At 41.0% G+C, this 25,024-nt stretch overlaps 2 protein-coding genes and 3 non-coding genes across 5 annotated transcripts; all 5 read right to left on the bottom strand.

Annotated features, from left to right (window-relative positions):
- Positions 1-468: 468 nt before the first annotated feature.
- On the bottom strand, positions 469-6,544 carry nop56 (NOP56 ribonucleoprotein homolog). The gene is made up of 12 exons (XM_027279498.1): positions 6,373-6,544; positions 5,592-5,681; positions 5,388-5,502; positions 4,733-4,897; positions 4,273-4,471; positions 3,522-3,709; positions 3,082-3,233; positions 2,791-2,891; positions 1,970-2,118; positions 1,635-1,756; positions 1,281-1,400; positions 469-1,009 (listed from the first exon to the last, which is right to left on the bottom strand). The coding sequence occupies exons 1-12, from the start codon at positions 6,373-6,375 to the stop codon at positions 692-694; spliced, it is 1,722 nt and encodes a 573-aa protein (XP_027135299.1). The 5' UTR covers positions 6,376-6,544; the 3' UTR covers positions 469-691.
- Positions 1,484-1,549, bottom strand: LOC113745939 (small nucleolar RNA SNORD57). Its single transcript, XR_003462521.1, has one exon. It is a non-coding gene; the product is annotated as a small nucleolar RNA SNORD57 (small nucleolar RNA).
- On the bottom strand, positions 3,306-3,424 carry LOC113745944 (small nucleolar RNA SNORA26). Its single transcript, XR_003462526.1, has one exon. It is a non-coding gene; the product is annotated as a small nucleolar RNA SNORA26 (small nucleolar RNA).
- LOC113745940 (small nucleolar RNA SNORA51) lies at positions 3,802-3,937 on the bottom strand. The gene has a single exon (XR_003462522.1). It is a non-coding gene; the product is annotated as a small nucleolar RNA SNORA51 (small nucleolar RNA).
- A 4,306-nt stretch (positions 6,545-10,850) lies between the features above and the next one.
- Positions 10,851-16,921, bottom strand: zgc:64106 (retinol dehydrogenase 11). The gene is made up of 6 exons (XM_010743285.3): positions 16,642-16,921; positions 14,652-14,891; positions 14,062-14,151; positions 13,763-13,951; positions 13,172-13,281; positions 10,851-11,406 (listed from the first exon to the last, which is right to left on the bottom strand). The coding sequence occupies exons 1-6, from the start codon at positions 16,793-16,795 to the stop codon at positions 11,227-11,229; spliced, it is 963 nt and encodes a 320-aa protein (XP_010741587.2). The 5' UTR covers positions 16,796-16,921; the 3' UTR covers positions 10,851-11,226.
- Between the last annotated feature and the right edge of the window lie 8,103 nt (positions 16,922-25,024).

The following is a 25,024-nucleotide window of genomic DNA, read 5'->3' as shown; positions in this document are numbered from 1 at the left end:
GTTTTCACACCAACAGCACCTTACAAGTAACCTCAGACTTTAAGCTACTTTTAGAATTAACATCCAGTCTGACCAAATTTAGACATACCTGCACAAATAAGCCATTTCTTCTTACACATTACCTATGTGGATATTTCCAAATTTAACTTGTGCATTTCAGCAAAGTAATTGCAGAGGCTTAACAGCCTCTTCCTTTTCAGTGATCTCACGTCACTGTTCTGGCTGCCAGAGATCAGTCCCATCTCCAACTAGCACACACATCTCTGAAGACCATCAACACTTCTATGGGTTTGTGGTTGTTTGTAGAGGTCTCACATCTAGCCAGACAATAGCTCAATGTACTGCTGATGCACTCAAATTAGGTGAAGAGACTATGCCCTCAATAAGACGACTCGGATCATCACACACTGCAGCCTCGGTTTACAAAAAACAAAAACTCTAAATCTGCAAAACATGACAGACCAGATGTTTTTACCTGACAAAAGGTTTTAATGATACACTATTTACAGAAGTGATGTTCATCAACTTAAAAAAGGCACAGTTATAAGCATTTCTTTGTGGTCTAACCTGATTTGAGGTTGACAAAAGACAGCACACCGTGAAGCTGCTTACATGAACTAACAGATTAAGAGTAAAATAAAAAATAAACTGTACATAAAAATAAAGATTCAGTCTTTGATCCGTTCATCCTCTAATTTTCAGCCTCCTTTTTCTTTTTCTTCTTTTTCTTCTCAGTCACAGGTGTTTCTGGGACCTCTTCTTCGGGCTCTGCCTCCACAGCCTCAGTCTTTTTTTTCTTTTTCTTCTTGGCTGGAGTGTCTTCTGCTCCATTGTCTGTGACAGCGGCTTCCTCTTCTTGGACCTCTTCAGCTTTTCGCTTCTTTTTCTTCTTTCCTGGAGTTTCCTCTGCTCCGTTCTCCTCTGCTTGGACCTCGACCTCCACCTCCTCGGCCGCTTGCTTCTTCTTTTTCTTCTTCGCTACAGGGGTGTCTGCTTCTCCATTCTCCACCTGCAAGTAAGTGCAAAAAAAGAAAAAAGACAGACATGTCAGGGAAAGGTTAATAGACTATAGATTTGTGTACTCCCAGCTAGCCTCAAACGTATAATATCCTGTCGGTGGTTGTGATGTCTGACTCACTTCAGTGATCAAGTCCACTGTTTGGGACCAGCCAATGGTTCGGAGTCAGGCTGATATAGCATGTCGTACACTGAGACAGGACCACGTGTGGGTCAAATCTCAAATCAAAACATGCATGGCAAGATAATAAAATCAAACATACCTCAGCTTCACCGTTGGCATCACCGTTTTCTTCAAGTTCTTGCAACTTCTTTTCACGCTTCTTGCGCTTCTTTTCCTTCTTCTCTAGTTTCCTCTTGATCTCAGTTGCGACATCGGTAGCCTAAGATGATGGAAAAAACAAACATGTAATTACAATCTCGGTAAAACAATCAAAGCGTCTTTTAAAATAAAAGAATCAATGCTGCGTCAGGCTCATTAAATCAGTTTCTACCCTCAGTGATGTCAGGAAAAGATTTGTCATCATTCACAGCAATGACAGACTGATTGGATACAGTTGATTCACATCCTGTTCAGTAACACCCAGCTTGGACAAAGTCATTTTCTGTGAGCTCACCTCTTTCACAGCCTCTTTCATGACGTCCACGTTCTTCCGTGGCACTTCGCCGGTCTCATAGAAAGACAGGCGCTCCTCCACCTGTGCGCGGAGCTTGTCACCAAACACACTTGTGGGTACCTCTGTAAAACAATGAGCAATCACAATCAGACACACAAAGCCAGCAGTAGATTACAGTACGTGCAAGTGTCTTAACATGTGGGCTCTGCTCAGGAATTAGCTTATCAACATCAACCCGAGGGATGAATACTGTTGACGAAAAATATGAGCATCATTGCAGTTATACCACATGACCTAGAAACCACCATGGGGCATTACACCCTGTGATCACTCACCAGAGAAACAGTCGATGCGCGATGCGATGGTGCACTTGTTTGCCAGATATCTGGAGATGCGGCCTTTGTTCTTGGCAGCGGCACGTCCAATGAAGGTCGAGTGGAAGATGAGCCCATACTTGGGGGTGTTGCCACGAGTCTTTAGAGCTCTGTGGAAAAACACAGCTGTTTTCACATTTAGGGTGCACACTTAAATTAAATTTCATCCGATAGACAGAAAGTCTGGGCTGATACAAAGCATAAATCAAAATCACGACCGAGGCATTTTAGGGGTTTAAGTAGTCTGTGCTGTTTTGTTCCAGCAGTTCAGCCCCGTTTACTATGACCTAACAGTTTGCAAGAAAGGTAAGATTCTGCTGAGCAGATTAGAGTGCATGTAAACAGATAACCTGGTACTAATGTGATGGTGCATTAATGCTTTTAAGCCCATGGTTTCAGATTAGTAGGTTTCAGTTCAAACTGCACTTTTATCCCTTTTAATGCCAATTTGTCAAATCACCTCATGAGAAACCTGATGTGCAAATTAGGACGTTTGAGAAATACCATGACAACTACTGTTCTAAACACATGTGCTGGTCACATCCACACTACACCATGAAATGCAGTGGGGGAAAAAAAAGCCTTGAGGGCTTTAACTAGGCTTTTCAGATTTTCTACCTCGGTGCTGTGAGTGGCTGCTCAGACTGTGGGGGTGCATGAGAGCGAGAGGGATCACTCCAGAGGAGACTTTAGTCTTCTCCAGTCACCCTGCTCTGCTCCAGCCCAGCCCTGCCATCACTGTAGCCACTTCATTCCCCAGCAGGGAGGGGGTGCCCCAGTACCTGAACAGGGCTTTCTCTGCTCCCAGGATCTGAACGGTGGAGGCTGGGTACTTGGCCAGGTTGGTTAGACTGCCGGCATGGGAGATCAGACGAGCTCCCACCTATAACAGAAAATAGGGTCAGTCTTAACATACAACACAGAATGGGGTATATGCTGAGCATAGACACTTGCGGACCATCAGCACCGGATAAGTTTGTCATCACATTGACTCAGGGGATTGACAGATTTTGGTATAACATCATCGGTCCCATTTTACACATACAAAAAAGACCTACTGAACATTTACGTACCACTTCACCAATTAAGGCTGCTAGATTTGGAGCCACCTGGCTCATCTTGGAGCGCAAGTACTCCTGCAGCTCCAGTCGATAGGCAGCAAGAGACACAACACGATCAGAGAATCTCTCTATGTTGATCAGGTCAATGGGAGAGATGTCCATACCTGGAGAGGGATTGGGAGACAGTATGAAGCAGAGAAAAGCTACTATTGATCACATAAACTGATATGTAGTGCAGATGTTTCTCCCGACAGGATCCGCAGCGAGGATTTGTGCCTTCACTACAGGTTTATGAGAGAGCTACTCTGCCCCCCTGTGTTATCACCAAGGGCAATTATCGGTCCAAGGTGGGCAAAAAAGGGGCGGTGTGGTTTTAAATAAGAAAGCGCTGTGCACAGATGTACAAAGTGTCAATGTGTATGTTAATATCTACAAAGTTTTTTTTTGCTGACCCATGGAGGAGCGTGACGCATCCAGGATTGCCTGAGCTTTGGCGTGGTCCATCACCACCTCCTCCAGGCTCTCCAGACTCTCCTCCGACAGCTCCTTTCTGTTTCCGATGAGCTGAGCCAGGCGGCAGTACATCGAGTTCTCGGTCACGATCTTGATCAGCTCTGGGAAGTGGTACCCGTACCATTCACTGCAGATGCGAGGCACAGATAATTAACATGAGTAATAACATGAATTAATGGAATGCTTTGAGAGTGACTTCACATGTGAATTGATGGCAACGGATGTCCCACCTAACAACACTGCCCCACCAGACAACAGCTGGCAGAGCAGGTTTGTCAGGAGAGGTTAATGTCCCTCCTGTTTCTATACAGCCAGCACTCTATGGTGTACTGTCTGTGGTAAGCATTAGGAGGATACTCCAAAATGATAGATGCTTAACCAACAGAAAACACACTCCAACCAGATTACGAGAGCCAATCAAGCGTTCTACATGACTGACGTGTTAATGTGTTGACATACAAAAACGTAAAACTGGAGCCGGACACAAACGTCACAACTTTATGGCCCACAACAAAACCTGACAATAGAAGGCTGCTGACTTAACGGGTGAGTTTTTGTCTAATGCACTCACATGGAAATTAGGACAACACCATTGCCATGCAAAACAAGATGTGACCACGCACAAGCACTGCAAAACCACAATATGCAAAGTGTAATCTCATTAAACATTTTGTGGTGACGGAATCCTACCGGACACGCATGGAGAACGTGTTGATGTCTTTGTCCAGCTGATCCAGCAGAGCGATGGATTGGATGATCATGTTATCGACCCTGTTCACATTGAACTTGACTTTGGCTCGGGAGTAGCTGTGGCCGAGACCCAGCTGTGCCTTGGAGGCAGCCTGGCCAGTCAGACCCTTCACCAGGGAGTGGAAGTGCAGACGCAGGCCTGACGGGACAGAGGACAGATGAAGGGGGTTGTTGGAGTTAAGTGGGACAATAAGACAAACAGCATGTAACCAGTGGCTGTTCAGATTTTCAGTATGAACCTTCATGGGTTTCAGGGATTATAATATCACATCACAACAGACCACATCATGGCTAAAATGCTTGCATTCTCAAATTTTGCATTTATGATCCTGCTCCCACCCTCCTTCAAAAGAAAGCATGCTCTTCCCAGAGACAATAAAATCAGGCACAAACATCTCACCTCTGCCTATTTCTGCCACCACCCCACCAGTCTGGATAGAAATGGTGAATTCTTCTTGTAAAGCTGCTCCGATCTTGGCATCCGAAACCCCCAACACGGCTTTCTTCTTCCCAGAGAGGGGAAGATTTGTCTCCAAGAACAACTTCAGGTCAGCGTGAACCACACCTGCAAGACAAGGAGGCGAGGTTAGTCACCCATCTACAGGCACTTTGTTAAAAAGAAGCTCAAGATTGTGCAGCGGAGGCATTTAAAAATGGAACACGCTGTTAAAAATCAATCTAGGCCTGATGGCAAAACATTCACCTGCATGATTTGATTGCTTCGTGCAGCTGGTCGTTTATTAAATGGCATTAATTAGCCATAGTCTGAGCAAGAATGGCACAACTAAACTACTATTGATGTGGATCAGCAATCCTGGCAGTAGTACAGGTAAATTTACTGAACTGGAAAACAAATTGAGTACTTCTAAAGTCCACGTCACCAATTACATAGCTCTGAAATCAAATAGGACACGTTAAGCACACTCAGCCTCCTCAGATGTTCAGATTTACATTAGGCTGTCAGCACAGTAATTCAGTGGATTGACAGATTATTAAAACATCATTACAACTGAGGACGCTGATACAGGTACTAAAAGCACGAAGCCTTCATTTACCTTCAGAAATGGCGTTCATGTTCTCCAGAGCAGCCTGGGCCGACTTGAACGGGAAGAAGGCCGCCAGGCTCACCATGCTGTTGAACTTCCCAATGTTCAGCACGCTCTCCTCCACCTGAAGAAAACACACACACACTGTGACTTCTACTCCAATCAGATAACAGGCTAGAAGAACAAAAAACGAGGAGAGGACTGGAGACTCACCTGAGGCAGCAGCATGCCGATCTCCTCCACCTCTTTGACGGCGAACAGCGCATAGCCCGCCGCGTGCTCGAACAACACGTGCAACAGCACCTGCGGGAGGTAAGAGCATTTTATTAACGAACCAGACAACTGCAGGCACAAGGTATCACCTATTAACACGACAGATCATCTGAGATGGCTGTCAACACTTCGCGAACAAGTTTACCCGACTCCACGTGGTGACGGCTAAAGTGCAAGCTAAGCGCTCACGTTACATTTAGTCGTAACTCACATTAATTGTGCGTAGTGTCACATTAAATCCAGTAAGATTAACTGATTATTGTTTAGCCCTGAGGCCGATATGACCGTAACGCTTGCACGCAGCCACGTCGTCCTCACGATGAACCCACGTGTCGACCTGGGCCCGTGCGGCACAAGCACCGTGAAGCTAACCTATGCTAGCAGCTGAGCTAACGCTGGCGCAGCGACACTAACTATTAAAAACACGCAGCGGCTTCAAGCACAAACCCCTGGGCTCACCTGTGTGACTAAACGACAAAGATACCCATGTTTAATGTCTATAGTGGCAGCTCAAGTAGTTTAGATTAAATACGCATACTCCAGCTAAAGTTAGCCACATGGGTGGCTAACTCCTCCACTCGTGTAAAAGGCCTTCACCAGTAAACTCACGAAAATACACATTTCTGTTTTTAAAGCGTCGATAATCTAAAGAGTCCTCCACTGTGGACTACAGTGACAAACTTTGTAACTACGCCTGAACGCCCAGCACCACTTCTCTTACCATTTTTTTAGTAAGTCTGTGCAGCAGCCCGCAGCTCGCGTCTGCTCCTCTCCTGCACCTCGGGGAAAAGACGGCACGCACACGTTTCAGCGAGCTGCCACAGCGCCCAGATACCGCGAGACCTGCAGGACACCGCGAGAACAGGCCGACAGCTTTCCAAGCTTTGTTTACTGTCACAACATTGTTTAAGTAGAATGAAACGTTCAGTGATGAAGGCTGGCTCGTTTTTCTGTTTTTATACGTAACAAACCCTGTGAAATCTGTTTCTGTTTACTCAAGTTGGACAAAGTACATCTCTTTGGTGCTGCCTGCACTTCCACGCAGCTGTTTTCACTCTGGCTGATTGAAGCACGATGGCGTGCGACAGGAATGTAAAGAGAGATGTCAAGCAAAAACTAATATGAAAAATATAATAAATGAAATATATATAAAATATTAGGAGGAGACAAGATATACACCCCATGCAAACACCTGTGTGATTGAGCCATGGGCCGTGCAGAAGCAATAAAATATATATATAATGTTCTAATAATCTTTAATAAACGTAATTTTCTAAAAGAGCTGCAGTTTGGTAGACAATATACAAAGAGGAGTAAGTAAGTGCATTTATTGGGCTAGTTTCAGCCACAGATTAATAAACATTAGTGCTTTAGTGGGTATTTACATCAGGAAGACTTGTATTATTTTAAAGGTCCAGTGTGTAAGAATATGGCAAAAACACAATAGAATGTGCATAACAATGTTCCATTATGTGGGTGTGTATATATATATATATATTTATATATAATATATTATATAATTATATATATTATCTATATATTATATTATATGTATGTTGTGTGTGTGTGTGTGGTGTGTGTGGTATATATTATATATATATTATTATATATATCTCTATTATATATTATATATATATATATATCACCAGAAAATAAGAATCATAAAAGAATCATAATCAAAAGACATTCAATTTGTTATCATGGCAAACAAAGTCATGAAAGGATTTTCCAAAAATTTTGAAGACGGATCAAGTGAATTTTTGACATTTTTACATGAAAAGTTACTTCTGTAATCAGTTGTCACAACAGTCGCAGATTAATGTTCATCAACTAATCACTTAATCGACTAATTGTTTCAGCTTGCTTCATCTATGCTTTGGCTAATTCAATTCATTGTTGGGTTTTGTCTTTTTATGGGACAATAAATAGTGAGAAAAATATAAAATGTTGGCTTTTCCTTTTAAAGGGGGAATGCAAATGCAGTCCACAGTCAGTACAGGAAATGCCACATTTGCAGTGATTTTGGCTCTGTACACACAGGGTTTGAAATAAAACACTGACTATAGTCAAAGTGTCAAAGTGCTGATTGAACTACTTGCTTCTATCCTTTCCTTACAGTATGTGATGTGAAAATACTACTTCACTGGACCGAACACAACATGTTATAAAAAGCCTAACCTTACGAGATGGAAAATGTGTAACAAGAGTTTGTGCGTGATGCTGGTGTCATAAGAAGTGCTATGTGAGACACAACGCTGTACCTGCGCACATAAATCGCAATAAACCAGATACAACATGGCAATATTTTAATTGTCCACTCCTGCACAGTATTCTGACAGCAGCCTGTGAGAATGGTTAAGTGTCATATTTAGGAAAAAAGCATCAATAAAGGTCTTCAGAGTCACAGGGTTTCCGAGGAACGGATGCATGTGGGTCTGTTTGCACAAAAGTATAAGTTACCAACAGGTCATAAATGTCACATTGTGTTGGATCATAGTTTAGAGCAGAGAATTTATGACTGACCTCTTGGACAGATTGTCTCTTGGCTGCTAAACACACATGCACAAACACTCGAAGTCCAGTACATTAACCACAAAAATCTTTGTCAGGGTTTAACTTGGCGATACAGACTGCTTCTCAGTTAGCCTTAGGTCTATTTTAAGACAGGTATGCTTGAAGGTTACATGACTACAAATGTGTTTATTTTTATAAAATGGGTAGGAATAGTGATTCTCTGTGTTCCAAATCTACAAATAATCACATCAAACTTAGTCAGTATTTTTAGAACATATGCATCATGTAATAATATGGAACCAACACAGGGTTGCACATCAAAGTGTCATTTTGTCAGTCTTGTCAAGGGGCCTGCATACATACATACAGCATAGTGAGCTTACTACCCTAATAAAAACCCAGATTCCTGAGTAATAAGTGTGTTTCCAGGAGCATGGAGGAGAGTGCTTGAAGGAGCCTGTTGAGGAGCGGATGTGAGGGAGGACAGTAAAAAGCTCAGGGATCAGGAGAGGGCTTGATATAAAGGCTGACTGGGACAAGCACACGCTCAGACCGGTGGAGCTCTGCTCATCTTAAAGCACACTTCCTTCAGCAACTGACCAACGCTGACACAGCACGTGAGTAACATATGGGTCCTTCTGCTTCTCTGTCTCTCCCTCTGTCTCTGTTACTCATGTCTTTCCCCTCTTTGACGTCCCGTCTGCATTCTTGTAACATTTGTCCACAGAGCTGTCTTGCTGTTGTAAGTAAGTCCAGCCTCTTATCTTATTTGTCAGTGGAGCAATTTGTTTCTTCCATGCTTCTCCCCCGTCCTCCCACCTCACTCCTTTTCTGTCTGTCTATTTGTCAACCTTCCCTTCCCTTGCATAATGACATTAGATCCTCTGTGTCCTTCCTGTAAACTTAGTCATTGTTTCTAGCACACAGACACACACACAAACCCTGCACTTCATGCCAAATCTTCTATGTTGACCTATTTCGACTATTTCTTCTCTTTCCCACTTCTAAAAATTTCAGTAAGTTGTCATGGCCTCAGTGCTACTCACCCCTCCTGTGTACATTGACTGACTGACTGACTGACTGGGCTGTATGTTTGTATGAGTCTATGCTGTTGTGTATGTATACCTATGTACAACATGTATGTGTGTATATGTCCAGGAAAGAGCAGAATGAGCATGCGCGGAGCAGTGGCTGGTTGTGTGGTGCTGGTGTGCCTGGTGGCGCTGCTGGCAGAGAGGACAGAGGGACACATCACCTTCTTCAGCCCAAAAGAGATGAAGCTGATGAAGGTACACAGCTCGTGTTTGATTGGACAGTGTGCAGAAGTAGAGTTTGTAACAGTTTAATGTGTTATGTCAATGTGATAATATTAACAATGAACTCTCCTTAGAGTTTTCTCTTACTTTATATCATCCAGTGACTTTATTGGATGAGCATCCGTTTGATTGTGTAACGTGATTTCCACTGTTAAAGATCTGAAATAATCAGAAAACATTTTGATTATCAAATCATTTTTCAAGAAAAAACTTTTCTTTGTTCCAGCTTCTCAGTTACCTTTTTCTTTATTTATGGTTGTAGTTAATTGAATATTTTGAGGGTGTGGTGTGTCTTGATGACATAAAATAGGGTTTAAAAAAAAGTATATAGTAGGCATTTTTCTTTTTTTAATTGAGAAAATAACTGGTGTATGAATAGATAATGAAACTAATTGTTAGTTGCAGCCAACGTTGCAAAAAGAAAACCCCCAAAACATTAATTAATTTTTCAAATGTGAGTCGTTCACCATTATGTTCACCATTTTATCTCTCTTATGATACTAAATAACAATGATAGTAAATAACAAAACAAAGCCCAAGCAGAGGTCGTCCACGGTGCCAAATCTGTCTCAGAAGCTGATAAACTGTCTGTGGCCCTGGAAACGAAAGGGTTTATTGATAAGGGGTGGATGACAGTATTGTGGCATACTACTAGAATAGTTGGAGGTTTCACTAGTCCATTCTGTATTGTTTTAGTTTTTACATTTTTGTATAATTATGTGTGTTTTGTGTTTGTGTGTCTGTGCAGCAGGAGCGGGAAGGTAGAAAGGACATGGAGCCTCGATCAGAAGATGGTCAGTTTGAAGAGGTTACAGTCCAACAGCTTCCTCAGGTGGAACATGGTGGAAATCCTGTGAGTGCGCGCGCACACGCACACAGAGTTGCTATTTTCATAGCTATTTTTGGCATCATTAAATACAAGCCATAACCACTTCTTTTGTGTCTACAGGATAAAACAGTGGAGATTGCCATCCGTCTTTCACCCAAACAGCTGGATCAAGTGGCTCCAGTTCTCGAAGAGATCATCCATGAAATAGTGGAGGAACATCAGAAAGGTACAAGTATTTGAGTGGGTGGAATATGTAGCGAGACACATTTGTTTAAAAAATGCTGCACCATGGCCTTGTGATGGTGATTAGTAGACATACATAAAAGTGATAGTGCTATGATTAAAAATGATATTTGGTAACCGTACTGTTCTCTCACTATCTCTGTCTCTGCAGCCAAGTAGTGAGGGCGAAGACAGGAGAGGATCAACGCTGTACAAATTCTTTAAAAGGACTGAATGCTTAAATATTTTATTCTGTTTTAATGAATCAATAAAGGGAATTGATTGTGTCACTTAATGGAGCTTCTGTTGTCAGCTTGGGGTGGCCACATGGTGTCAGCATCTCTCTAAGGAAAGTCTTTCATTTCACTCATTCACAGACAATAATGAAAGTAACAGGCCTTTCTTACAGAGAGGGAAACATATCGACCATTTTCACGGATGATAGTGAGTTTTTAATATTAAACTATTAACCGTATTTGTCCTGTTGTTCACACAAATGCAGGTAGGGGTCATTTTACAAATATTCAAGACAGGATTTAATTCCTTTTAAAAAAACACACAAAAAAACACATCCCTTTAAAATACCAATAGAAAAGCATTCAGAAACGAGAGTAAAGTAATATGTCAGAACTGTTCTTTCAAGAAGTGTAGTAAGTCAGTGGAATTTGACCCCTTTTGTGTTATCATAGTTCTTTCAGAGCTTTGATGTCACTCTCTCGCAGATCTCAAAGTCCTTGACCGCGAGTGCAGTGTCTCGAGCTAAAGGGGCGGGAAGAACCAGGGAGCAGTCGCTGTCAAAATACTTCCCAGTTATGCCCTCCATTTCTTCTGCTACTGCACAGTAGATTGAGCTGACAGCACCCTCCTCTGGAGTCTGAGTGGGAGACAAGGACAGTGAAAAAGAGAAATGAGAGTACAGTCAACAAAAAAACGATAGATATCGCAGGGAATGTCTGCCCTATCCAGTTTAACCAGTTCAACTAGTTTAATCTATCTATCTACAGATAAATGTGTATGAGATGTACATGCATGCAAGGTCATGAGTTTGAATTCTGAGAAGAAAGAAAGGGAAGAAAAGACCTGACACACAAAACTGGTGATGTGTTTTAAATTGGTTACATGTGCCACACTTGTGATGAAGTAAAAGCTGAGTCCTAACACATTGCACGACTCTGTTAGCAGTAGATTCCAGGAAAGTGGGTAGCCTCCCAAAGAGGGGCTTCAGGGGGAGCTCAGTGAATGGAAGGGAAAAATTACATTAGTTATCAGAAGGTTTATGTTAGGTCACATAGAATGTCATAGAGCATGTGTGTTATTTGGTTAAAGAGAGGCCCAGAGTCAGGAATAAATAAATGTCTTAGGGCAGAACTTTTTTTTATGTATTCAGCTATAATATTAGGCTAATATTTGGATTAGGATAACACTTGGAGATTTTATTTTGCGAAACTAGGCCAGTAAGGTAAGACAGGGTGAGAGGGCACAAAAGGGGGGCACAAAAAGCTTAAAGCTGAAAGTTCTGGATAATTACTATTATTAATTATTATTGTGTGTGACATGCCAAGAAACACACACAAGCAGCCAGGCATGATTTAAACAAACTCGCTTGTTTGCCCAAGCTAAATATCTGGAAGATAAGTACACAGCTAAATATCTGGAAGATATCTTTGGGATAGGGCTAGTATTATTCCATAAATTTTATTTGCTGTTGAATCCAACAAAAAGATCAGAACCAACAATGCGTGCATCTGTCAGTACAGTATGACTTTCTTACACAGTCTGTGCAGTCAGACTAAAGCCCCTGAGAGTGAGTCATTCAAGAGTTTTGAATACTACATCGTTGAAAATGTGTTTGTTAAAATGACAAACGATAGAATGGATAGAAATGCAGAGAAAACGAAAATGTATCATGAGTAGATTGATGCCTTGTAACGTACATTTTGTGGACCGTATGTGTACCCCAAGGGACATACTATAAATAAATGAATAGCAGAGAGAGAAAGCGAGAGAGAGAGAGTGTGTTCACCTGATACTGTAAACATGCTTGAATTAAAGCTGAGAACCAGCACTTTAACCTCATAATTATTGTTCCTAAATTCTAAATCCAGAGCAAAAATCCAAACAACAAACCAGCCCTGTTCCGAACAACAAAAGAATTCTTCAACTCTAATTGCTTGCACAAATTGCCCATTTGATTCATAATCTCAGCTTCCCACCACCACTGAGCTCTAGAACACTTGGTAATACTTTAACTTGTTTTCCTGCATTTTTTAGATAGTGATCTGGTTTGCACATTGAGCTTGTGTTCCGTTGTACAAAGATAATCATTAAAACAACATATCTTTACTGCAAACAATTGAACATAATGCTTCCGCCTGTTGCTGCATCATGGTCACACACACACACAGCAATTCCAGTGTCCCTAGTTGAGGGAACATAATATTTGAGTCTTGGCTTTCTGGCATCTGTCTCTCTTGTTCAAGTGTGGTGTGATGCGTGTGATGTGTGAACCCAGTAAACTGGGTGAGCGTTTTTAGGTAACAGTTAGGTAACATTTGACTTGGACAGCTGCAAAGCATGACAACATGACAGTGGAAAAATATCGACTGTGACTGAATTGTAAAATGCAACAATGTTCTCACCTTGAAAAAGAAAAATCCAATGAGGTTGAAAATATAACGAATGGTACGTGGATAGTGTCTCATGACTTCTGTCATGACAACACCAGGGTGCACAGAGTTTGCGGTGACACCTACATGACACACAAACACAGTCATTCAGGGTATAGATAGAAACAGAGTTACAGTGAAGCTCTGAGCAAATGCCAGTCAGACAACAGGGTGTTGAAAGCAGGCATTCCTTTGCTTTTTTCTGATCTGATAAAGGGATATATTTAATTTAGCTCCAGTGCTTTGAACCTCGATTAGTCTAGAACCCCAGATTGCCCACATCTGCATCCTCTTTGGAGACAGGGCAGAGATATGAGCAATGTATTACAACATCCAGGATATAAAATGACTCATGATGACCAAAAGGGAAGTTTTTGGTTTCCTTTTCTTTGGTTACTGTTACTGATCCCAAGATGTCAAGTTTACTGATCTACGTTTGATCCATCTATTGTCATTGCTTTTTATTTGCATTGCCATACATCTTCTGCACCACTTATTTAATAGGAAAGCATGTATTATCTATAAGAATGGGTGATAATCATAAAAATCTGGATTTTAGCCTACCTGTCCCTTGTAGCCTGCGTGCTAGCTCATTGGTACAGATGATGTTGTGAAGCTTGGTGTGGTTGTAGACGATATCCATGTGATAGGTGAGATTCTCGCCATGAAAATGAGAGAAGTCCACTTCACCCTTCTTGTGGTTCATTGAGCTGACGGTGACAATACGTGACGGAGCTGAGCGCTTCACTAGGTCTGGAAATGAAACATTGAGACATGCAAAGAGAGAGATGAGAATAAGAGAAATATTTCCTTTGTCATGGTAATCATCATTTCATATCTGAAATGAAATGAAAGATTCTTACCCAGCAGCAAGTTGGTGAGAAGAAATGGTCCCAGGTGGTTTGTGGCAAAAGAAGCATCTAACCCATCTTTGGTTATCTGCCTGGGTAAACCTGATAGGATGTGATTTGCCATTAGATTAGATGCATAAATGCAAATTACAAACAGACATTGCAAACACAATACGGTACTACAGTACTTCACACAGACAGAATGCACTCTCTCACCATTACAACTAACCATGGCATTTATCCTTTCTCTGTATCACTTCACACACACAGTTATTTTTGTTGTGTAATGTCTCCTGCTGCTCCAGAGGAAGCTGAGTTTGGTCTAAGACAAACAAATACTTTAAAGTCATCAGGGCCAATTTTCTGATGCTGCGTCACAGATTGTCTATTATTTTTTATTCATTCCAGTTAAGAACACAGTGTATCAATGTGCAAAACATACCGCCATATAAACACACAGAGGGAGGCAATTCATGCTTTTTGCTTCCAGATGTGCGCAGATGTTGAAATACTAACTGAATGCTTTCCTTGGGGTGTTTATATGTGTTTCATTCCCCAAAACACAAAACTGCGCATTATGCAGCTGTAAAAAGTTGTATCACCGGAAACTGCAGCATTGTTGACTAGGATGTGGAGCGCTTTCTCTTCTTCAAGAATCCCCTTAGCAAATTCCCTGACAGAGCCCAGAGAAGACAGGTCCACAATACGCAGGTGAACGTCAGAGTTCCCTGTTTTCTTCTTGATTTCCTCAAGTGCTGCTGTCCCCCTAGATTTGCTTCGACAGGCCAGGATAACGCGAGCCCCGCGACGTGCAAAGTCCATGGCAATGAACTTCCCAATCCCTAACAGAGTGGAAGAGAGCAAAACGTTGTTTTTTCTACTTGATAACAAAAATGGCACACAGGTAGCAACAAGCAGGTTTCTTTTTTTCAAATGGAGAAAACACAATTACAATGAAGATGTAATGCTCATGTGCTGAATTTATTTTACAGTAAATCAGAAAAACTAAGTTGTTTTTAGTTCCTAGTTGAGGCATGTGGCACAAAAGTCATAATCATATTAACATATTAGTACAAAAATATGTGAAAGTTACTAATTTCAGGTGTCTAACACTGCCACAAGACCTGGCGCAGGACAGTGAGACACTGTCTCACAACAACTTTCAAATCTCAGTCTTTGTTTTGTGGAGTTTTGTGTCTACCGTGTGTTTGTGATGGTCTGATGAGCCAGTTTTTAAACACAGGGGATTATGCACGATGAAATGGGATAACACATAATGATTAACAGACACAGATGGCCATTAAGGGATCCAAGTTGTTCTTGTCCATTAATTTTCTAACAAAGCACAAATCAGTTGGCTGCTATTTCTACACAGTCAAATTGGAGATGAGTGTAATACAATTTAAAATGAACAAAGTATGTCTCAACATCGCCAATGTCTTTCATTAGCCAGGTTTCTGATGTTAATCAGGTGGATGCTACCAGTATAAGAGTCCAAGAGACCAAAAAAAATATTCACATACTCCTGTTGGCAACCCTTTAATGTTCAAATGAAATAGCCTCAGTCCATTTCTAGGTGTGTATTGCTTAGATGAAATTGAAAAGGTAAACTGGAAGCAGAAAACAGAACATATGGTACTGGGTAACCACATCTTACACAGTGCCTATGGAAACTGATTATGTATTTATTGATCGATGTCTGCAGAGCAGTGGCGTGGTTGCTTGTTGCGAAGATATAGGAAGGAAAGGAACAGGGAGTGAACAGGAAGTGTAGTGTTTGAAGATAATTGCAGATCCAGTTTAGGTTTAAAGGTCAAAACAACACTACAATGTGACTTTACACCATCTGGTGAAATAAAATGTTCTTAATAATGTAGTGCAGTATTTTATTTTTGTTGTCTTTTCTGTAATTACATGTCGATGCTTCACCTTTAGTTTGAAAAAATGAAGATAAGCTAAGGCAGAAGACGCATGCAATAGATTTGACTCAAACTTCCTTTCAAACTGCTAAAGTGTCTTAAGTAACTTTAACATCAAACTATAATTAAGGGAATGATACGATGAATTTAACTATTTTTTATTACAGAGTTGGAAACATAACAAGGTTGTCAAGTCTGGATTAAACCCTTTAACTGCTCATCAGGTACAGACCACACATGACTACTATGTTTTCAGATAGAAGTACATTTTTGTAGTAGTAGTATTTGTACTCTATGCTGTCCGTAAAGTTGGGGTCAGGAACTTGCACACTGGAAAACCACAATGGAAATAAGCCTGCTGGCTAATAACCTAAAAAACGAATTAATAAAGGATCTCCCAGTCTGATCTCTAAGTCATCATTGTCTACTATAGAGTACTACATTAAGAAATATTAGAAAAGGACAACAAACAATGATCAAGCTGTCTCTGATTCAGTCCTCACTTATTTCTTAATTAACTAATCATAAGCTGCTCTACTCTTTTAGAGATGAGATATGATCATAAACGCTTTCCTATAACTGCCAAAGGGAAATTACTTTAAACAAAGCCTGCCACAGTCTCGGATTAGTATTGCACCCTTCACATAGGAATGAAGAATAAAGTTTAACCAACCTGTATTGGCTCCTGTCACAATAGCAGTCTTCCCATTCAGCCGCACCGCGCAGGCTAAAGGATCCCAAGACCCTTTCCTCTGTATGCGCACAACAATCGCCAGCACCGCTGTAGAAATAACCCAGATCGGGTGACAAAGTATATTCCAAAACATTTTGACAGAGTGATCGGTTTGAGTGTCTGCTACCAAGCATTTAAAACGGGAATCCGAAAGCTGCTGACATGCGCCAACTCCTGAAACGACTTAAAGTAGGTGTGCCTGAAAAACCTCATCATAAATGCCCTGGTGATCTATTGAGGGACTACCGCAATCCGGTATGCGCACAGGGGCAGAGCTATATATATATATTTTTTTATTTTTATTATTATTATTATTTTTAAAGGCTTTGTTTTCCTGAAATAACGAGAGAATTTTCTCGACATCTCGAGAAAACGGGGCTTTGTTTTCCCGAGATAACGACATAATTAAATCGGGTCAGTGTCCATAGTTTGTGGGGCAGTGGGCAAAGAAGGAAGGGGGGAGTTCAGCATTCCGACAGCCTGATGGATAAAACTGTCTCTCAGTCTGCTGGTTCTTACGGAGCCCTTCTGGTGACATGGGAAAACATGGAAAAATTATTTTGTGGCCACGACTTTTAGGAGATGATTATTAGGCGTAGTAATTTTGCTTGACCACGAGAAATGTTAGCAGAGGTGTATTCACATTCATTACCCAAGTAGAAGTATAGATAGGGTTTAAAAAGACTTCTGTAGAAGTTGAATCTTTTTACTTAAACAGAAGTGTAAAAGTACTGGCTTCAAAACTACTTAAAGTATAAAAGTAAAAGTAATGTAAAGAAAATAAAAGACATCCATACAGTATAGTGCTGTCGAAATTAATGATTAATCCAAGTGATTAATCAAAAAAATAATAATTCTGATAAAAAACAAAACAACTCAGATTAATCCTGGCTGATACTCCTCGCTGGTGCTTGGCTGGGACATTTCGTTCGAGTTCTCTTGAGTCTCTGCCAGAGACATAAAGTCAGTCGACATTTAACTGATTTTGATTAATCGTTTTTATGTGTGTGTGTGTGTGTGTGTGTGTGTGTACATGTTCATATATATATATATATATGTTTACGTGTAATGTACACGTTAGTGCTCTTTATTCAGAAAACCCTCATGTCACATCTACATTTCAGGATCTGGTTATTATAGACACAGATTAAATGTTAAATATAAATATTTCAATATTTATCATCACAGTAACAGTGTTACACACATTAGTAGCTGTAAACACTCAGCATTAGAAAAATACATACGTTGGTTTGGTGCTTACATAAGGAGTAAACATTTATAATCATCACTTTAAAAGTTACATACGTTGTTTTTGGTGCCTGTTTGTTTCCCAGATATATTAGTGTGTGTGTGAATGGGTGTATAAGAGGCATTAACTTGAAGAACTTTGTAGAAAGGCGCTTTATGAAGTTCAGTCCATTTCCTTGTATTAGTTTACGGGCAGATCTGCCACATCCAATATGGCGGACCCGTTGACGTACGATTCAGCGCTCAATGCGGCGTCTATGTATATGTATATATGTCTATGTATATATGTTTATGTATATATGTCTATGCAGTCGACAGTCAGTCAGCTCCCTGCTTGCGTGTGACATGATTTGCAGGGGCGATGGATTGCATACAAACCAATAGTGTGTCTGAATCGTATATGTTTATACTTATCATCCAGTCAATCAAATTCACTCTATTTTTGAACGATGAAAAAAACCCAGGGCGAAATTAAATACTAGTAACGAAGCTGTAAGGAGTAGAAGTAAAAGTAAAAAGTCAGCTGAAAAATAATTACTCCAGTGAAGTATAGATACCCACGAATTATACTTAAGTAAGGTAATGAAGTATTTGTACTTTGTTACTTGACACCTCTGGATGTTAGTCATTTCATCAGTGAGATTGTTAAATTTCTTTCTGGAATCAGTAGCTTCAGCTACAAACGTGGACAATTTTGATCTGATTTCGTTTTATTTTAATCTAGGGATGAATTACAATGATATTCTTAAATCACTTGCAGTGAGAAATTTTTATTTATACAATAATGTCCTATCATCTAAAGTGAAGGATAACTTTAGCGCACATGAGCCACTGGCCTGATCAGGTCAAACAGTGTTTTAATGTACAGCCCCAATCCTAGTTGAGTTATAGGTTTATAATCTTGAATATAAAAGTATAATTTCTGCTAGTAGTGGAACTTCCGGTAGTAGCCTCAGCTGCCACTGACAAATGCCCACAACAGCAGCAGTTGCTGTGGCAGGTCAGTGGCAGCTGCCCCAGAAACTGGCAGGTGTCACTACTAGCTGCCACTGCCACGAATTGAGCCAGCCCTTTCTCCTGCATTTACTGGACAATTGACGATTGCTCCAAAACTGGACACCATCTCGTTCCCATGCAATGAGCAAGTCGTGGCCACAGAAAAGGATCTTGTTCCTACGCATTATTAATTATTAATCCGGGAAAGGGGGGCACAGATGATCTTCTCAGGTGCTCTCACTATGTACTGCAGGGTCTTCCGGCAGGATGCAGTGCAGCTGTGATGCAGCTGGTCAGGGTGGTCTCGGTGGTTCCACGGTACAAGGTGCACATGGTGGACACTGGGGCTCTGGCTCTGGCTCTCTCTTGATGCTCACTAGTCTGAGCCAGATGTTTGGTGTCTCATCTTGGATACAAGTTCATCAGTGTCTAGGGTCAGGCTCTGAGCTGAGGAAATCCTCAGGATTTAGTGAAGGTGTTCATCAGTATGGTGTTTGTTGTGTAGATTTAGTGTTCAGGTTAAATGAACAACAGGAGACACTGGTTATGTGCAATGCTAGGAACATTACTTTTCTTACTTTCGTAACAATCTTCCAGTAGGGCATGTGCCTCACTACATTACACACAGTAAGACCACTTCTGTGTGAAGTTTTGTTCATCTTCATCAAAGAGAACAGTTGTTCACACAAGTATGTGCTGCCAAACATAGAGAGAATTCGAGCAGCCTGGGAGCGCAGCTGGGGCATTGTGTCGGGGAGGAAACATTAAACTCTGTAGCACCCCAAGACTCATTTTTTGCCTTCAGTGTGTCATTACATTGCTCAATCGGCTCCATTTGGAGGTTTGATGCTGCGCTTTCCACGTCAGCTGCAAATGGATTACTGAGCAGTTCAAACCTGCTTTTTTGGGCTTCAAAATCGGCAAATCGCTGTGTGAAGTCAGCACCAATGTATGCCGAGTTTTTCAGCAAACTGTGTAGTTGGGAAAACGACGGCAGTGACCTGCTCTTTCATTGTTTGGCAGTGCGGAAAATTACTCAAGTTTTCCTGCAGCATCTGCGTCTCCCACAGGCATAGCTTGATTTTAAAAGCCCTCACTGTAGCGTACATGTCAGTCATGACACACTGCTTGTGTATAGAGCTCTGTTTCCTCGATCAGATGTGTTTTCCCTAGTCCCCCCCTTAGATGATCAGTCACCTTCTCCTGGTCCCGAGCGATCAGCCTGAGATCCCACTCCTGACACCAAGTTTGTTGCTGAAATTTTCTGGAAAACACCCACCAATACAAAATAAAGATCTTGAGTCAATCAATTGGTCCTTAAAGATTTTGTCATTTATTCCTTGGTGGGCAGAGAAGGACTGTTCACAAATGCACAAGACAGTTTGCAGATATGTTCAGGGTGGGGCAGTCCCACGCTGATTCTATACACTTCCAGGAGTATTTGTCATTATTAGTTTTTATTTATCTAACTGTTACAGGTTGCTACAATGAAATGTGCTCATCACTATCAAACCTCACACGAGCTCGCTGGACTGTGTGAACCAAGGTCAAGTTAATACATCAAACAACTACTGCTACAAACAACCTGCATAAATGAGAGAGATATTCTAAGTGAACTTTTTAGAATGTTATTGAGATCAAACATGGCTATATATAAAAAAGAACATACAATCATGTCATATACATTCCTTACATTTCCCTCCTTTTGATTAAAAAAAGCACACTATAAGCAAAGAATAAAAAAACAAAAATTCTCAACAACATCAAATGTGTCGGTTCACAAGGATTCAAACACATTATCATAATGAGAAACAAAATGAGATCATGAGTGAGTAGGTGGTGAGGTCATAGTCAGGAATGTGAAATGAATGTGATTTGTGAGTTTGCATGTATGATCCGCATATCTCTAAATCAGAGATTTAAGCAGAGTGGGCTCCCCACATACAAAAGAGTCCTTCCTGCAGCGACCTGGCTCTGACACCGGCCTGTGGTCCACGGATGATTCCTTTGTGGTGTGTCGTTTCCCCTCTCTCCCTGCTTTCCTGTCTGTCTTCAGCTGTCCACTCTCACAAGTTGAAAGCTGTCCAGTACCTGCGAGTCCCCAGTGATTCATTCAGCCACTCCCTCTGTAGCCTGGTTAGCACTGTTAACTCCTCCATCTTACCTGGAGAGATCTTACGTTCCCATGATAACAGACTTAGAAAGCTTGTTTACTGCTTTAATAACTGCACAGTGTGGAGATCATCACTGATGCAGATAGAGAGTCCAGATAAAGAATTGATCCCTTTCTTTACTAATCTGTACAGCATTTCTTTCTTTCTGTTTAATTTCTTTCTTGTTTTGTTTGTGAAAACAGGATCTTGAGAAAACTTTTACGAGAAAACGAATGAAATGATTAGTCGTACCTGTCTATCTAGTGTTACCTGTTTTTTTTTTGTTTCTTGTCTTCCTCTCTGTGTCTAGGCATGTTCTCTCTGTCTAGCTATGATTTCCCTGTGTTCTCTGTGTGTCTAGGCCTTCTCTCTGTGTGTTTGTATCTTGCCTGTGTTTCTGTCTGCTAGTTATTTCTGGATTATTTGCCTTTTGTTGTTTTTTTTTGCCTGGTTTCCAGTTGCCTTTTGGTTTAACTATTTTTGTGTCCTTTGGTTTTTGGAACCTACTCCTGTGTTCTTTTTTTCTTTTTACGTTTTTGGTTATTAAAGTAAGCTCTTGTGCACCCTCACCTACCATTGGGTCCTTTCCTGAAACCCCCCCACTCATATGTAACATCATCAAGATCCAAACGTTAACTGTGCTGTAGGTATTGTATGTAAAAGAGGGTTTTAAGTGTTTTTTATTCTATATGAGTTTTATTTCATCTATGCTGTCATGAGAGACTGCCATAAAATAACATTTGATGTGATATTTTTGATTGCTCTCATGTTTGTTCTCCATTTCTGGCTTGTGACCAAGCAGGAAGTACTGACCCATGTACAAGAAAATAAATTTTGTATTGAAATTTTATTAAATATGGGTGAGTCCCAATATATGTTAGAAAGAAAGGAAACAAGACATAAGAGAATAAGGCAAGACAGACAGAGTGGAACTACAAATAAAACAGGAAACAGGAAACAAACAAACGTAACACCTCATGCCTTTAGTGTAGATTGTGTGCCTGTATGTGCATCTCTCCTTTGGAGACCAAAGTAAATACTCACGTAACTCCACATTATTTTTTTGCATGAGGAAAAGCAGTGCTGTGCTGACCTCTGGAGGATGAAAGGTTGAAGTCTGTTGTACGTATTTGTAAAACCGTACTTGGCAATAAAGCCTTTTCTGATTCTGATTCTGATCTGCAACACATCCTCTTACAGATCCTGAGTGCTGGTGGGTTCAGAGGGGAGAGGTGGCAGAGTGGCTGAAAGGCTGTTTTTGATCCTTTCAGCGTAGCTCCGAAGGTCTTGGTGGGCTGGGCACACACATGTCCTCACAAAAGCTGATGTAAGATATCACCATATCAGCCAGTCCATGCAGGTCTGAGGCTGCAGCCTCAAAACACTCCAATCAATGCAGTCAAAGCAGTACATAAAACATGAAGTTGCTACCTATACACTTGTTTTTTGCACCCATCAGAATACCTTTTCTATATTTGAACAGTCTCTGTATCAGTTAATATTGACAAGCAAATTTCCAAAGCAGGGATCTGAAAAAATCAATTTTGTTTGACTTTGGTGAAATGATGTGTTAGCAAATGAAAAGTGCTTCAGTCATCCAGATGGGGTAAGCATATGTGATTTGACGTGAGTCCAGAAAGTGTGACTGTAACAATGAAGCTTTTCATTTTAATCAATACTGTCTGTTGCTTTTTATTGTTTTTTCCCCACTGATCTGTATTCCTCCCGATATTTAAAGTGAAAATATTTTAACGCAGTAAGTTAGCTGTTAACTAGTCAATATGTTGCAGATCATGATGAAGTAATATGCGGTCCACAAAAAAGAACTAAGGCAACATTTTAAATGAGCTCTATAATGTTAAGCGAATGCTTTTTGTCTTAGCTACTGTGAAAAGTTAAAAGTTAAAACATTCACCAATCATTAAACCAAAACTAATTCATTATGGGGAGATGAAGATTTTAAATTGGATATATTTCCATGTGAAAAAGCTCCTATGTATATGTGTCGTTTTGTCAGGATGTTAACTTTTAAACCTCTTCCCTTATTGGTCAAGTGTCCTGCATAATGCACAGCTATTGGAGGAGTGGTCTGGCTGTGTGTGTCGGAGCATATCCGGGAGGAGGGGGGTTGGGCCTAGGCTATAAACTGTGGACAAATCCCAATGAGTATGTGTGACAGAGAGGAACACATACACAAAGGGAGAGTGAGTAGAGTAGAAAAGCAGAAGTGAGAAGAGGGAATATAGCCAGAAAGAGACTTGTTTGTGGACTACTGTTTTTGACATGGGAGCCACCTCAAGAGATTCTTCAAGGAAATCCGTACTTCAACCCTAGTTTTGCTGAATTGGAACACAAACAAAAGTGGGTAAAGAAGAGAAGAAGGAGAAATGAAGGACTTGGTGCAGTCAGTAGAACAGGGGTCTCTCAACGGAAGGCGTTAATGTAACTCGACCCAGAGTTGGGCTAAAGAATGAATTTGTCGGTGTGGGACTTGCTGAATCCCTTTGCCACGTATGTCATGATGGTAAGACAAACATCCATTACAAAAGATGTCAAAGCCCATCTTGTTCTCAGCACTCTTTGTAATAACGACTTTAAACAAACCAAATTCCTCTTATATTTATAACTCTGTGACGTCCTGTTTTTTGAACACTGTGGCATCCTATCTGTAACCACACATGCCATTAATTATTAATGTTATGTTCTGACCCTGATAACATGCCTCCCCTCTCGCCACACACACACACACAACACACACACAACACCACAAACACAATTTCACACAGTCAACGTGGAAGGAGTCCGTGAGTGGGGATTGGGGGTTCAAGTGGGTAACCCAGGAAATATAGTGATACTAGAGGAATGGGTCAGGCAGTGAGCCACATGGAAAAGGTTACAAAAGTCGTCTGTCAGCTGTTATAATAGACCCTATACTTGAAGCAGGAAGAAAGGCACAGTGAGCACATCTGAACATGACATATAACTAAGCATGAGAACACACATTTTATATTTTGTATCAAACTTGCTGGGCTTAGTTGGGAAACCAGGTTTATTTCCTAAAGTAATACACAGGCTTTTGCAAGAGGACACGCAGTTTCCTGTTTCCTGAATGAATAGCTTCGGTTATTCAGTGTCAGCTTTTTTTTTCTCTCTGACTGAAATCTCTTTCACGAGTCAGAGAGTTTTTAGAGATACATTATCCATAGTTCAAACAAAGCACTCAATCTGAACTCACTGGCCACATTGACTGAAATGGCACAACTCAACCTGTGAATTGAATGGCCACGCTTTTTTCTCTGCGTAGTTTACACAATCCTTTTAAGACCAACTGATCTTAATCTGCTCTTCTTTGTTAACAATCATCTGAGCACGGTTGTGCTTCTCTTGTGTGTCCAAGGCGTTTGGGCCTGGGGTCTGTGGCCCAGGTAGTGACAGGACAGGGCGAATTTGGACAAATACCTCAGCATCGCATCAAACCTGGGTTTTGGACTGGGTGTTGCTATGGGGGTTCATGTTGGAGGAAAGGTCTCAGGTATGAGAACTAACCCATGTAAATCCAAACCATAAAAACCCTTGTCACAAAATCACTATGATCTGACACATATTTCTATATGCTCGTCCTCTAGTCGAGGGGCTCATAGGAATGCAGCAGTGTCACTTACAATGGTGCGTGTTGTTTGGGGCCGCCTTGCATGGAAGAATGCTGCTTTGTATGTTTTTGCGCAGCTATTGGGCCATCATTTTCTGCGCAGCAGGGACAATTTATTGCTGTCTATAATGGGTGAGGGCCACACTTCATGTTCAACACTCTACCACTGGACACCGTGTATGTTGTAGAATCTTATACATTTACTTGCCTTGCCTTCGTTATGCAGAGCCATATATGACTATTGTGGAGGAAATCCTGACTGTACTGGTTGTAAAGG

Source organism: Larimichthys crocea, chromosome VI (assembly GCF_000972845.2).
Source record: "Larimichthys crocea isolate SSNF chromosome VI, L_crocea_2.0, whole genome shotgun sequence".
Taxonomy (NCBI): domain Eukaryota; kingdom Metazoa; phylum Chordata; class Actinopteri; family Sciaenidae; genus Larimichthys; species Larimichthys crocea.
This window is presented reverse-complemented; position numbering and strand designations above follow the sequence as displayed.